Here is a 15,116-nt window from a genome sequence, read left to right on the forward strand (position 1 = left end):
GTGATCAATAAGCCCAACTTTGATGCACTCCTCATATGTGAAACCTTTGCACATGACAATTTTCGTCGATCGCCATACATTGGCTATCACTCCAAAACCCATCAACCCGACGGGCTTCCACGTGCTTCTGTATTCGTCAACAAGAACATAGTTCATCATCACATAGATTTATCTCATCTCTGTTCCCAGTCAGCCGAATTTGCCGCCCGCAAGCTAAAATTCCCCCGAAAGGAAATTACAATCATTTCATTCTACCGTTGCTGCATTCTACTGCAATCCTGCCCTGGTCCAGTGATCATTCGAGGAGACCTCAATGCCAAGCGCATTCTTTGGGACAGTGATAGCGACACTCCCAGTGGTAATAGCTTTGTACAATGGCTTACCGACCTCATCCTCTACCTCTACCGACCTCATCCTTCTCAATGACGGCCGCCCTACCTTCTTCAGGCCTCCAAACTACCGAAGTGTCATAGATATAACCCTTGCCTCTCCTAGCATTCCCCTACTGTGGAAATGTGAGCAGGACCTCTCGGCTTCAGATCATTTCCCAATCTTCATTTCTCCGCCCAATAAATCTGCTCCCCAGCCTCGCACACATTTCGTCACTAACTGGGATATCTTCAGAGCTATCACCAACTCTCCTGCCAACTCTACTGGAATTTTACAAGTCATCCGCAGAGGCGTCGAATCCTCAATCAAGGCTCCTACACTTTCTCTCACCCAGCCTCGTCCAGATCTTAGATTTCTCTCTCTGCGGGCAGCAAGAAGAAGGGCACTACGCAGAGCCCAGCGCACAGGCGCTCCGGTGGATCGAGTCGCATACAAGAAGGTGGCTGCTGCTTTCCGAAGGCACGCTACTCGTATGCTACGTATACAGCGGCAAAACCTTACGGCATCACTTACTCCTCACTCGTCTTCAATCTGGCGAGTAACAAAGTCTCTCGAAGGCTCCCCTTCACCCAGATAACCTTTATTTGCGCTTGCGATGGCCTCAAGTTATAGCCCATCTGGTCTAGCAGAAACCTTCGCCTGACTCCGTGTCAACCATGTTAGCCTCAATAGCTGCTTCATCTGCGGTATACTTGCATCCGCCACCAGCAGCGACAGGACCACGAACTACGGGACGCCATACACAAATGTCACCGAGGAAAGCCCTGTGGCGACAATCGAATCAGTTACCAAACGCTTAAGAATTTGGGTGATCTGGCAATGGTAAAACTGCTTGACTTATACAATGAAGTCTGGGCTTCCGGGATAATCCCATCGGAGTGGAAACATGGCATTGTTGTGCCAACCCCCAAGCGGAGCAAACCCAACACTGACATTTGTAACTACCGCCCAATAACGCTTACATCCTGCTTTCGCAAAGTACTTGAGCGCATGGTGAAGCGTCGCCTCACCTGGGCTCAAGTGAGGAGGAAGGTAATTCCTGAACATATGTGCGCCTATCGGCAACATCGTGGGACAGCCGATGCTCTAATGCAAATTGCTGCCGGACTGCAACAAGCATCAGCAAAAGGTAGAATATCTCTAGCACTCTTCATCGACATAAAACAAGCATTTGACAACGTCATCATTCCAACGCCATCACTCACCCATTTCTCCATTTTTCCTGTGAGGAACTCTGGCATATCTGGCACATATCAACTTTCATCGAAAACTATCTTGTAAATCGAACTTTCGCTGTGTCCATAGAGGAGTGCACCAGTCAAAAAAGATTACTGACAAAGGGAGTGCCTCAAGGAGGGGTACTTTCCTTTTCGACCTTGCGCTCTCAGACCGGCATCTTGACTGTCCAACTTTGCCGTATCTGCCGAAATATCTCATTTACGTCGATGACATCGGTCTCCACTTCGAAGGAAAAATAAAACCAAGACTACAATCATCTGCACAGATAACACTGAATCACCTAGTTGAACGCCTAGATTCCAAAGGACTTCGACTCTCAACTGGCAAGTCAGTCTCCCTTGTGTGTGACCCCAAAGGCGTTCGTATTCCCAACATTTTTCCCACACTCACAGTCGAGGGTACTACCATACCTAGAGTGAATAAAACGCGGTATCTTGGGGTGTACTTTGACTCTCACCTCTCTTGGACATACGAAGTGGAATATCAAGTAAACAGTTGCCACAGGGGTAGCATACACAGTAGCAAACATATCCCAGAGGAAGAGGGGTAGCATACCCCTCCCTCTCCTCTGTCACCATCATCTCTCCCCTCTTCTCCGCCCCCTGGGTGCACCGAGTCGCCACGCCGGAGCAGGCTGACCGCACCCTTCTCCCTACATCACACACACCCAACACGCCCACAGTGTATCACACCCTATGTGTCTGCAGATAGGTAGTGGAGGGCTCGACACGTCGCTGTAGAACGCAAACGGTATAGCACACCGACGGGACAAGAAACCAGACGCTCATTGGCTACACGACGATAACATGGCCCAGCTGTGAGGGAACGTAAAGCGGCTGCGATGAGACGAAGGCGAGAAGGCCCGAAAGTTAGGGAACACGACGCCGAGGACAAGATACGTAAACTGTCCCAGACGTGTGTACCTGAAACGAGTGCGCGTTCGTCGTAGTTTTCACCGGCCGACGCGGATTTTGCAGAGAAGTTTTTAAAGAACGAGTTTGGAAATATTCGTGACGTTTGCGATAGGCTGTGGTTTCGCACCGACGTACTGGCGCAACACCGCCAACATTTTTTGAACTGAACCGGTGCCGCGATAAAGGAACGAACGAGGGGGACATAGCGTATCGCGAGAATCAAAGAACCCCTCTCCAATGACTCTATGCATCACCGAGGCCAAAAGTGGTTTAAAGAAATGCATCGCATTTAAAAAATAAAAAAAACTTTAGTCGCATGGCGTCCACAGGTCACGCGCCGGAAGCTCGTTATGGACCCCTAAACGGACGTGCAGTGGAAGGTGGACGGTTGCCGTGCTGTGCGATCTTCAAACTTATTGAGGGACCAACTGCGGGCTCGATTTGTTTGCTTTCATGTTAGCGCGGCGAAGCAACTGTAGCTATAAGCTGCGTACAGATGTGGACAGATGGACGTGTGGATGAATGGATGTGGTCTGGATGGATGGTGTGGTGGATATTGGCTGACCACTCTCAACACTTAAAAAGAAGAATATGGAGAGAGGACAGCAGGAAGGAGTGCGGGATAGGGGAGGTTAGTCTGCGTCCTGGGCAGACTTCAGACACTCGTCTGGAAAGTCTTCGAAAAACCCAGAGAAACCTCAGAGAGCACATCCGGTGGTAGGACTCGAACCCACCACCTCCCAGTCTTCAGCACTACCTCTGCTACCACCAACGGGCGGGGCGCCTTAACCCGCTCGGCCATGCCGCTGGTAAACTGCGGGCTCGCGGTTCCTTCGCTTTCACATCGGGCGGCTACGTTGCGAGATTGTTGTGTGCGCTACTTAAGGTACTCATGGTGCGGTCAAAATGTTTTTTCTTCACGCCAAACCCCACAGCGCGTTATCCTCTCTAGCACTATATCATAACTCACTGCAGTTCTGCTCCTACATTTGGCCCTTATCCCAACCATTACGCGGAATTTAAAATTATCCCCGCACTTTCATAGCAGTTCGGCGATTGCTATCGCTTTAATCCACGTTGCATCAGCAGGGAGGCGCTAATTTTCTTTCGTTGTTATGATGTTGTATTGTGTGTAACTCACGTATAACGGTAACTTCCAAACCACTGTTTCTGTGTTGAGTAGCAGTAGCACTTGGGTCTACGGTACACATAGTTCACACTGTCGTAGTTAGACAGGCCATACAGAAAAATAAGCTTATGAATGTTCTATGTTGTCTGAAACGAATGTGGAACGTCAATCCTGTATCTACTAAAAATGTTGAGTTCCATTTAAAAAAAAAGACGAAAGAAAAACTTCACTTCACTGAAACTGCAAGTGGTCTTGCGAAACGGTCATATAGTGAGCTGATATATATGCGTGAACATGGTACAGTACTGTTTAGACAGTGGATGCCGTGTTGGTGAATCGCAAGTTGGAGGTAACCGACAGGTCTTACTCTTTCAGTCGCAACGATAGCCGAAAGCCATGGTATCGTGCGGAAGACACTCCTGAGAGCAACGCAAGGGCACAGAAAGCTTACGAGGCACTTCTTACGGTCACCGCCAGAACGCCAGAAACCGAGGATTTCCAGAACTTCTCCAGGGAGGTCAAACAACTCGCTAAGGACAAGTTCAATTTCACCTTTGGAAACGAAGAAGTAAGTGTCGCCCATCAATGTACTGTTTGGGACACGGTTGTCCAAAATCTCCAGCCCGTCGCCGAGCAGTCCCCTATCGGTCATGCCGCGCACGAAGGAACTATACCATTACAGTCTCTGAGGTAAGGGCACCCAGTGCCACCTGTCGGGAGAGAGTACCATCGCATACTTTCCGTCGTCTGCTACGGGGAGCAGTTGAGCGCGGCCTCCCCTCGGGGAGGGCATAGTTATTTCGTGCGCGACATCGCCGATAGGGGATCGCTCCACCAGGGGCTGGAGATTTTAAACAACCGTGTCCCAAACAGCACTTTTCTTAAATAACAATGAACTTCATTTGACAGCATGTGCAATCACAATAAAAAAAAAAATATTTGTATGAACCCGTCGTGGGACCCACCTTACTGATTCCTTCATTGGCTTCATACTATTTGCCGCCACTTCCCTCTTACACGCCACAAAGGAAATACAAGAGTACTTCATGCCGTCCCACTCTACCAGACATGCCCGTTATGGAAGTCCGTAGAGCTAGGACAACCTAAACATAGCTACCCTAAGTCAAGCACAGCCACTTGCCGTGTGGCTTGTTCTTCAGGCTCTTCTTCCTTATTATCATCGCTCGATGACGAAATCTAATGCAGCTACGTGATGCGCATTGACAGCAAAGAGAATGATGATAGAGGGGGGGCACTCTTCGCGCCAGCGATGCGGCACCCACTTACACCGGTCCGATCTTGAAGGTAGAGACAATAGAGAAAGCACTAAGAAATGCCCTTGTCACACGGTTGTCACCTTGGTTTCGCGATGGTCACGAGGAAATGGACGGTTTCCTTAACCGTAGTTCGCGCTGCCCGTGTAACATTTCCCGAAAATAATCATGTGCGTACCGTGTTTTTAATAACTGTTAAGCTTTTTCATTAGCATTATGCAGTGTTGTACCCATTACCGAAATATGGTATAGCGATACCGATACTCGTTACCGATACTTGAGCAAAAAGTATCGAAATATCGATTTCGATACTTCTTTCTTAAAGTAATGGAGTACCGCTACCGTTACTATAAAAAAGTAACACGATACTTTGCGCGCCACTTTTGTTTGAAATACGAAGATGATGCAAAATAGAAATGTCGCTTACGTGAACCGTTCTGCAGTAAGTAGACAGCATGTTATGTAGTTCGGACTTTGTTATGTAGTTGCTTGACTTTTATCAATGGCTGGTTCTCGAAGTCATCTTCTGCCATCCTTGCAGGCCGTGGTCTCTCCGGCAGCTAACAGAGGCCGATATGACAATTACGTTAGTGTGAGGCCCACACATACCGTGGAGTCCAATGACCAAGGAATCCTATTCAAAGTTAACAATCCCACAGTATATGTGAGTGTGACTCAGTGCAACAGGTCAGCTTAGCAGTGGAATCCAGAGCGCACAGTCAAAGCCGTGACCTCTGTTCGTTGACCTCAACGCTTTTCTTGAACACAGCGTGGTTTCCTCCAGTTTCAAAGAAAAACGGTGAACACGTGTTTTGTATAATTCCGGTTAGGAGCACGTAGGCGTGTCCACAAGCCTCTTATCGAGGGCTAGGCGGGCCATTGACAATGAATAAGAGTGACAAATATGGTCGGAATCCAGGGCGAACAGTCAAAGACGTGACCTCTGTTCGTTGACCTCAACACTTTTGTTGAACACAGCCTGGTTACTTCCTCCAGTTTCAAAGAAAAACAGTGAACATGTGTTCGCTATAATTCCATAATTCCGGTTACGGAGCACGTAGGCGTGTCCACAGGCTTCTTGTCCAGGCCTAGGCGGACCATTGACAATTGTCCAATGGTCCGTGAAGAAAGGGTGGGACACTAAAAAGTATAGGTATCGGCAACGATAGAGAGATCGCGTTACCATAAATTTGTAACGGAAATACTCTTCCGATACAGATTTAAAAAAAGTATCGCGTTACGCACTCCGAGGCCGAAATAAGTATAGATTACTGTAACGGCGATACGTACAACACTGCCATTATGTCATTTTCTTTTTCGTGATATACAGCGTAATCAAAATATACCTGGCGCTTGTGTCACAATCATGTGGACACTGCTAACATGTCACAAACAACAACAAATCGTGGTTCACGATAACCGCGGTTTGGTCGGGTAACCGCGGTTAAGCGTAACCGCGGTTAACACTGTCAGTGTGACAAGAGTAAAAGAGTATTTAATAGGTGCAGCGAACACCAGTAACACCGCGCGAGTGCAATACGTGAATGCAAACCACAGAAGCCTACAGCTACTTCAACAGCTTACAAAAAAACAAAAAGAAACACATATATATATATATATATATGTTTGTAAGTCAAACGTCGCCATGCCAGTACTGGACAGCTGTTTCGGCCTTCTTGGGCCTCATCAGCAGTACGAAGGCAGGCAACGTTTGAGTGGATGGCGTCAGCAGGTCACGTGGCACGGGATGACTCCCGTCAGGGTGCCCTAAGACACCTCTGAAAGCCCAGTGCAAAGTGTATAAGGGGGAAAAAAGCTCCTGCTAATTTTCCCCCTTTATATATATATATATATATATATATATATATATATATATATACTATATAGCAGTTGCTTCGACATGCTTGTCATTTTATGACGCTACACAGTTACGATGTCAGGAGACTGGTTCATGTGTATAGTTGTCATGCATGCGGTGCATCAAGCAAAACATCGAACAAACGAGCACCTGTAAATATGTTGAAGTCTTTTTTTTTTCTTTTTTTCTGCGAGAAATACGCGCTCACAGTTGCGTACATTTTTGTGTTACTGTTGTGTGCCTTCATATGAATATCAGAGCAAAAATATTGCGATGCTAAATGCTGAATAGAGAAACCAACAGGAAAGCGCACTTTACATAGAAATACATAGTGGGAACAATCTATAATGGTGTATGCCATTAAAATGCGCTCTATTTCTTTCTCATTCTCTGTGCGAAGTTAGAACAAATGCTGTATCAAAATAACGCAAACTCATTGCGAAAACGGTGGCGGCGCCGCTGTGAGACACCTGAAATTACGTCTCGCCCATCCATAGGCTGCACATCTCAGGTGGCTGGTCGAACCGCTACTGCGCATGATGTCATTCATGCGAAGGTTGCGTGATAAAGCCAAACCACGGAGCTCCTTTCACATGTAAAACGCACTCCAGGGAAGAGACGCGATGCAGCACACGCGATAATTAGGAACAGTGAAGAAAGGAAAATTTCACATAATCTTGTTGTGGTCCTGGTAACTAGAACTCCAGCCAAGTGCTGATAGGGCTTCACAGCTAATTCAATCTCACACGGCGAAGAATATTGTGAACTTTTACTTTCAACGGCCAAAACAGCACGCTAAAAGCATCGTCCTAAGGCACAACAATGCTTAGTTATCCCAAGATTTTTGGAAACATTGTCGCGGCTGGTAGATAATATCGACGTAGTTCTACACCTCGGCACGACAGGAGTTGTCAACTCGATACAATTAATTGAGTTTTTTTTTAATAATTAAATAAGGGGCGCCGAAGTGACCTTTTTTTTTACGTTTCTGTAACGAATCAGTAACAGAAGAACGATGGGCACAGGTGAACCGCAGCACGCGCGCGAGGCATCTGTTCCGCATACTTTTGAAAAATCCTCCACTCTCAGAGTGTATGACGTCGTGATGTCGTAACGTAGCCTATTCCCCTGACACCTGACTCTTGACGTTGATCGACGCGACTCGGTGTAAGCAACGAGAGGGCTGAGCCAACGCCACCTAGATACAGAAGCCCTGCCTATTGCCTCCTCTCCCTCCTTCCATTAAGAGTTAGAATTCGTCTGCAACTGCGATTCACCGTTCTGTGAATTCAAGAACCCGCAAATGATTGCAGCGTATGTGGTATTACGAAGAATAAATTTGTTACCCTGCGCAGACAATGGGAGCGAGAGCAGGCATTTCATCGCCGAATGAGTTGTGGCGAGCTCAGACAAATGTCAAAATATTTCGGTGTAGCACCGCACGAATGACATTAAGACTAAAGCATTAAGCACTTAATCTAATTTTTCCTGCCCGCGTGGCCCGTGAATCAATCAATCGATAACTGTTACAGCAATAAGACAACATTATGAGGCGATGAGCCACCTCGATCACTTGCAAGTTTGTTTAGTGATCAGTGACCGTACCAAACGATGAGACAGTTATGACATTTTGTGGTTTACGTTGAACCTGCAGACGTATAGATATTTAGAGAAAAAGCGCAAGACGCTTTCCAGAAAATAAGTTTTGAGAAAGATTTAGAACCTTTTGCGCTTTATTTTAAATTTTTGTCATTTGGTACTCGGGGACGTTCAATCACAACTCGCAGACGACGGTAGTTCGTCTTCATGGCCACGACTCCTGAAAACACGTTCGTGATTGGCTACGGCCGTTGAAAACACGATCCTCATTGGCTGACTCTTAATTGTTACGTCATGGCGACGGGTAAGCAGGCTTTCCCTATCTAGGTGGTGTTGGCTGAGCAGTGCGCTGAGAAGAAAGACGAAGAAAGGCACGGGGACTTTTCAACGTCACGCGGGGTTCTCGTAGGCGGTCCGCGGACGCTTTCCCCTACATTGTTTTATAAATTGCATTGCGCACTGACAATACACCGCACAGCAGAAATATTTTGTAGGGTAGCTCCTGATGGACAGCTTGACAGTGTTTCATGCCATGTTAAATGTCACCTCCTTGCTCCTTCAAGCTAGCAAGGAGGCTACGGCGGCAGCGTATACCGTATGCCGCCACATTTCTCGATATCTCATTCTACATGAAAAGTTCCGTTTCTCGAGATTTCGAAAAGTTAGTCTTTGCCATATGTTGCCGGGAAAGATTTAATAATTAATAATTGGGGGTTTACGTCGCGAGACAACTGAGATCTTGCCGGGAAAGAATGCCGCTGATTAAGTGCCAAGAGGAAGTAAGAGTAAGGGTTCTGCAAGAACGGGGTGTTTCCGTCATATTCGGACATAACTGGAAATGTGAAGGATTACTGTTCGTCATTCAGCAACACATGCCCTGGATACATCAGAGGATCGAGAGAAACAAAATAAATGAATATCAGTCAGAAAATAAGAAAATAAAAACGTACTACAATAATGCTTAACTATACTGACAGACTAAAAAGAAAGAAGTGGCTAGTGAAAGTAAATGATTGATTTGAAATTCCGTGATTAACAGATAACAAAATAATAGTAATTTGAGACGGATGAAAGATATACTCATACAACGGAAGTGTTAAATGAATTCTAGAGGTCGGATACGGAGAATGAGAAAGGGAGAAGAGTAGAACAGATCATTTTTAATAGTTTACAGTATTTTTTTTTTATTCACATCGTGCTGCGATTCTGCGAAGATAGTCAGGAGCTCAACTAGAGTTCTACGGTGAGAATGTCGGTGTTCTGAGCGCAAGTTCAGTCTCTGAACAGTCACAGTTCACCAAGTTGGATTCACGTAGCGTTACCAATAACCTCTAAAGAGGACATCACTAAAATAATCGTTGTCGTCATTGATGCAAGGTCTAGTGGTTCCAACCACAGTTCGTTTCGTTGGAACGGGAAGGGGTTGGTGGACACACGAGAGCACAACAATAATCGTAATTTGTGTTACAATACAGAAGCAAAATACGTGCAAGAAATGCAGCCAGTGCAGTGTAAGGGCCATATTCGCTACGTAGAATACGTCAGTGTAGTTTTGTGACAGTAATTTTGGTGCTCCGACTCTGATGCCGCGCGCCGCAGCTCTGCAACACTCTCTCCAGCGCCGTGCTCGCTCGGCGCCCCTCATTGTGCCCGCCATTTTATCGTCTTTCTGCCAACACACTAATATATCGTTTTACACATTTTCTTTGCAAACATTGCGGCACTTCGAGGTGGACTCGAAATTTTTGTCCACTGCATGGGTCCACGGAAGAAACCACGTACGCCTCACCTCGAGATGGCACCTCCTTATGTGTCAGAAGAACCAATGAGGTCGCTCCGGGGACAAGTGGGGAGACGGGGAAACTGGGGAGCTGTGCAGGCAGGCTGGCATACTGGCATAGTGTGCAAGTGTCACGCGTACATCTGTAGCATATCATGTGGTGCTGTTGCCGCGTGCCTCTGGCTGTTGTGCGACTAGCGTTAAGGGTTTGAAACCTACCCTAATTTCATTACGCTCGATGTCCCGGAGCGCCCAGGCCCTGGGCCTTCAGTTCAAGTCAAGAGTAATAATGCGAAATATATTTTAAGGACAATAAGCACACCTGGAGCCCGTGGTATTACAGGACTTAGTAGCGGACTAACACTATTAATTATTGTTAACTCTGATACTCGAGGTGCTATAGACGAAGCTTTTCCTAAAACCATGGTATACGCCATCTTGCCCTCGCTGGGCTGCCACTCACTGCTTTTCACGGAGGACGCTATGCGTTGCGGACAGTTTTGAATGCGTACTACACTCCGCAGTCCATGTAGTCGAAAACTGCAGGGTTTAAACATACGACCCCTGCCTAAAACGGCAGCAACCGCTGTGCGTAGCAGCCCAGAACAAAACCAAACCCACCTGTTGCCGAGGATACCGAAGCACGGTTCGAGGGTAGGCTAGAAAGGTCCATAAGACGAGGGCCATCAAAGAGGCACTAAAGTGGAAAAATTTCTCGTCGCGGAGTGAAAGATGCCATTACCTTGACATTAATATCAAAGGAACGGCATACGTTGCATGGTTCGTGCTTTATGCGTGAGTGAAACGACAATCGTGGAAGCATTTCTCCGTTCACATCTTCTTACGCAGGTCACATATTGCCTTGAACCTTTTTAACCGGACCCTCCTTTGGTTTGTATGTATGCGAGACTCGTTCACATGTCATCACTCACGGGGATGCGTCACAGTCGTTAATTGGATTTGCAGCCGGGATGTACAGGTCCGGAGCCAGTTTTGTCCTGGCACTTCACCGTCATAGCATTCACCGTTCACATGGTGTTACTAAGTCCTCGTACTGTGCCTGTAGTGTTCCCCGTAATTTTCGTGTTTTCAACGATACGTATTCATCTTCTAAATACGAGTAGCGTACTGCAGCGAATGAAAACAGGAACCAAACTTCGCTTGACCTTCATCAATAGCGGCGAAGTCATCTTCGAGAATATTAGTGCCCTTTAGAGGGTTGACGTCAGTGAATACACTCGTGTTCGATATGAGGAAAAAGCTTACAATAAAAATACCATCTTCACACGGAGACACGGCGTTTGAACAGTATGTAGATGATAGCTACAGTTACAGTTAGGACCTAGACGTACGTGTTGGTCTTTCATGTAGCTTCTAGGTGACCACGCTGTGAAATTCTACAAGAGGCTCATCAAAAGCATACAAATCACGAGTTGTAGAGGAATATGCGAGGCAACCGTGTTACACCTGCGCCACACGGGCAGAACAAATGACATTATCGTCGAATACCCCTGTCAGACGGCATGCTCGAAGGACCTTTCTAAGAAATGACCATCAACGCGAAAGGAGGCCCCCAACGACATTTGAGGAGCAGAAAGGAGCAATCTCGACAACAGTGTTATGCCATTGTACCCTCGCTACCTTCGCAGCTGAATGTAGGAAAACCTATAAAATGGATAATGGAGTGAAACTGTGTAAACGTATTTAGATCATATCTAGAGAAGTGCATATGGCTTCTGCATCTTGATTTGTGGCGCACAGACCAACTTCAAATTTCCACAGCAGACAGGGAAAACGAAACTGAAAAAGGGAGCCGGTGAGGGCAGTCAGTTGAGGAACACTCCTTTCCCGCCTGTCTTGCAGGCGACCCCGAACAAAGGTCATTTGAGAGGCCGAAGGCCATTTCTCGCAATTGACATTTGAAATGCTGTCTGACTAGGGTATAATACCGTTACCCGAATGGCATTATGCACAGAGGTGGTGCCGCAGGCCACTTTGTAATGACTAATGGTATTATGCTGTGATGCCTTCTCTTGCTTTTGTCGGTGAAAATTTCAAGCAACTCCCGCCTCTCTGTCATGGAAGAACCGCGGCCGGTGGAAGCTCACTGTAATAAAGAAATGAGGACTTTTTTTTTTTTTGTGAGAGGAGGGTGTGCCAGCGCCAAACTCTATATTCAGCCTCACCGCCATTGTCATAAGTGAACACTGAACAGTGGCGCCTCTACAGTATATAAGCCAATGCGATCAAGGATGTGAATAGTTGTCAGGTTGTGTAACCTCAAGTTACGAAATAATCTTGTCCTGCAGAGTACAAAGTGGTATTATGAAGAATAAATTTGTTACCCTGCGCAGACAATGGGAGCGAGAGCAGGCATTTCATCGCCGAAGGAGTTGTGGCGAGCTCAGACAAATGTCAAAATATTTCGGTGTAGCACCGCACGAATGACATTAAGACTAAAGCATTAAGCACTTAATGTAATTTTTCGTGCCCGTGTGGCCCGTGAATCAATCAATCGATAACTGTTACAGCAATAAGACAACATTATGAGGCGATGAGCCACCTCGATCACTTGCAAGTTTGTTTAGTGATCAGTGACCGTACTAAACGATGAGACAGTTATGACATTTTGTGGTTTACGTTGAAGCTGATTTTCGAATTCGATATAGCCTCTCCCGATTCGTTGCTAAACTTACAAACCATGTAAACGGGTTGACCCCGACAACGGGTTGACGGGTAAACGGGTTGACATCGACAGCTCAGCAGAAGGAACAGCCCCCATCAGTGACCACTTTCTCCGAGCTGATCTGCGTGATTACACTTTGGGGAAGAATATCGGTTAGGGTCAATGTTATGTGCCTATGTAGGCAGTTTTTTTTTATCTGAAACAAATTTTCATTAAAGGGGAGTTGCCGTAGGACGCTTTTGCTCGTCATTGAATTACTCGACGGGGCTGTTACTACGAAACCGTATTTTGTCTCAGTTAGGGGACTAATTAGCGGAGATATTTTGGTCAACTGTTTAATTATTGACTTTAGCGAACACATTGCAATTGCGATATTAAAGCCTGATGTCCATATGATGCACTCAAGGCACTGATGAAGCACAAAAGTAATCACAACGCGCGCTACGGACATAAGTATTTGATAGCTGTCGTCTACTGTAAACCGCAAGTGGTCGGCAAAAGAGCCATAGTGACGTTGATGACTCCGCCCTCACTTAACGCCACAGAAAAAAGTCATACGCGATGTAGGGAACCCTTATAGCGTTACGTTTCACGATCTTTGTTTCGTATTCCTTTTTTGCTTTCTTTTCTTCCTTCGTGTGTTCGGAGTCGCTCGTCGTATCGCTCCATTCATTCTGCTGGGCACGGCTCTCACTCTTCCCCTGTACGATAAGCGCTCATATGTAGCGGTGATGCGCAAAGCTCCTTCGAAGCAAAAAATAAAACACGAAAACAAAGATCGTGAAACATACCGCGCACAGGGTTTGCCTGAACTGCGTCTGGCGTTTCCTGTGACGTTAAGTGAGGGCGGAGATATCGACGTCACTGTCGCTCCTTTGCCGATTTCTTGCTGTTCGCAGTAGACGTGGAAGTAAAATAGTTAAGTCTGTAGCACGCGCTGTGATTACTTCTGTGCTTAATCAGTGGTTCGAGCGTGTGGGGATTAAGCTTTAATATCGCAGTTGCAATGTGCTCCCTAAAGTCAATAATTAAAAACTTGATTAAAATATCTCGGTTAGTTAGTACCGTGATTGAGAAAAAAATACGGTTTCCTAGTAGCAGCCCCGTCGACTAATTCAATGACAAACGTAGGAGCGTCCTAAGGCAACTCCCCTTTTTATGAAAATTTGTTGCAGCTAAAAAGAAACACCCTGTATATACATAGTTTGTGACACAATGCTTTTGGAGTGCACCGACGACACATGGCAGGTAGAAGGACTCTCGTATTCTTACTCGAATAACGCGAACAATCCTTGTTGCGTATTGTAAGAGACAGAAATGGGCGTTGCGAGATCGAATATCAGGATATGTATGATACAAACACTCAGAAGCATCATATGTGAATCAGAATTCATAGTGCTACTATAATTCCTTACCCCTCGGCGAATATTCCTGTAGAGCGACGATATTCCGCAGCCAACATTACTTATTTATTATTTTCTCGGTAGTTTGGAGAGCGTTACATGGCAGGAAAGCTGCATTCGCGTGCAACTTTCATTTGTTTTTATTTTTGCCGTGCTACGAATACTGAAATGAGGATGCTGCGCCGCTCGAAAGGGAGGCAGGCAAGCAGGCAGGGCTGGAAATGGTGGCGACCTTTCATTTAGTTCCATCTCTAGTTTGCTGATGCATTCTATTCACTATGTCCCCCATATTTTCGATGTAGTTTGTAGGAGAAGGGTACCTGCAACGAAGTACGCTTTACTGTTCGATGGAGGCAATATTTCCTGGACGCGTTCCCGCGTACACCCCCCCCCCCCCGGAAATGTTACCTCCACCTCTACTCTACACGAGTTTTCTATTTCGGAGCCGAATCGCATTATTCAGAGCAGCCGAATGTGATTCACATACTGGGGTCTCCCGTATATTGAAGAAAAGTCAATAACGTTTCCTATAGACGTATGAAGGAACTCGAGCACTTCGTTCGTGCTGCAAATTCGTGACTGTGCTGTTCCTGTTTTTGATGCTGTGCTACACATTGTACTAGAAAGTCGGACATAAACCTAAAGAAAGAGACACTACAGGTTTTCCCGGCGAGTTTAACCGAAGTGACAGCTAAATTAATCCTAGTGCCAGACTAATTAATCCAGGTGTCATTTAAATTAATCCGAGTGCCATACAAAATAATCCAGGTGCCACTCAAATTAATCCTATATAAATGCTTGGGATGGTCGACACTTTGCGACAAAGGTGGTAGGGTCAACTACG

At 46.2% G+C, this 15,116-nt stretch overlaps 1 protein-coding gene across 1 annotated transcript in view; it reads left to right on the plus strand.

The window, feature by feature from the left end:
- LOC135386026 (atrial natriuretic peptide receptor 1-like) overlaps positions 1-15,116 on the plus strand; it is a 299,570-nt gene that overhangs the window by 186,885 nt on the left and 97,569 nt on the right. Inside the window, exon 3 of the mRNA XM_064615737.1 lies at positions 4,048-4,240. Within this exon, the coding sequence (XP_064471807.1) occupies positions 4,048-4,240 (193 nt within the window). The remainder of the gene's footprint in view (positions 1-4,047; positions 4,241-15,116) is intronic.

Source organism: Ornithodoros turicata, chromosome 2 (genome assembly GCF_037126465.1).
Source record: "Ornithodoros turicata isolate Travis chromosome 2, ASM3712646v1, whole genome shotgun sequence".
Lineage (NCBI taxonomy): Eukaryota > Metazoa > Arthropoda > Arachnida > Ixodida > Argasidae > Ornithodoros > Ornithodoros turicata.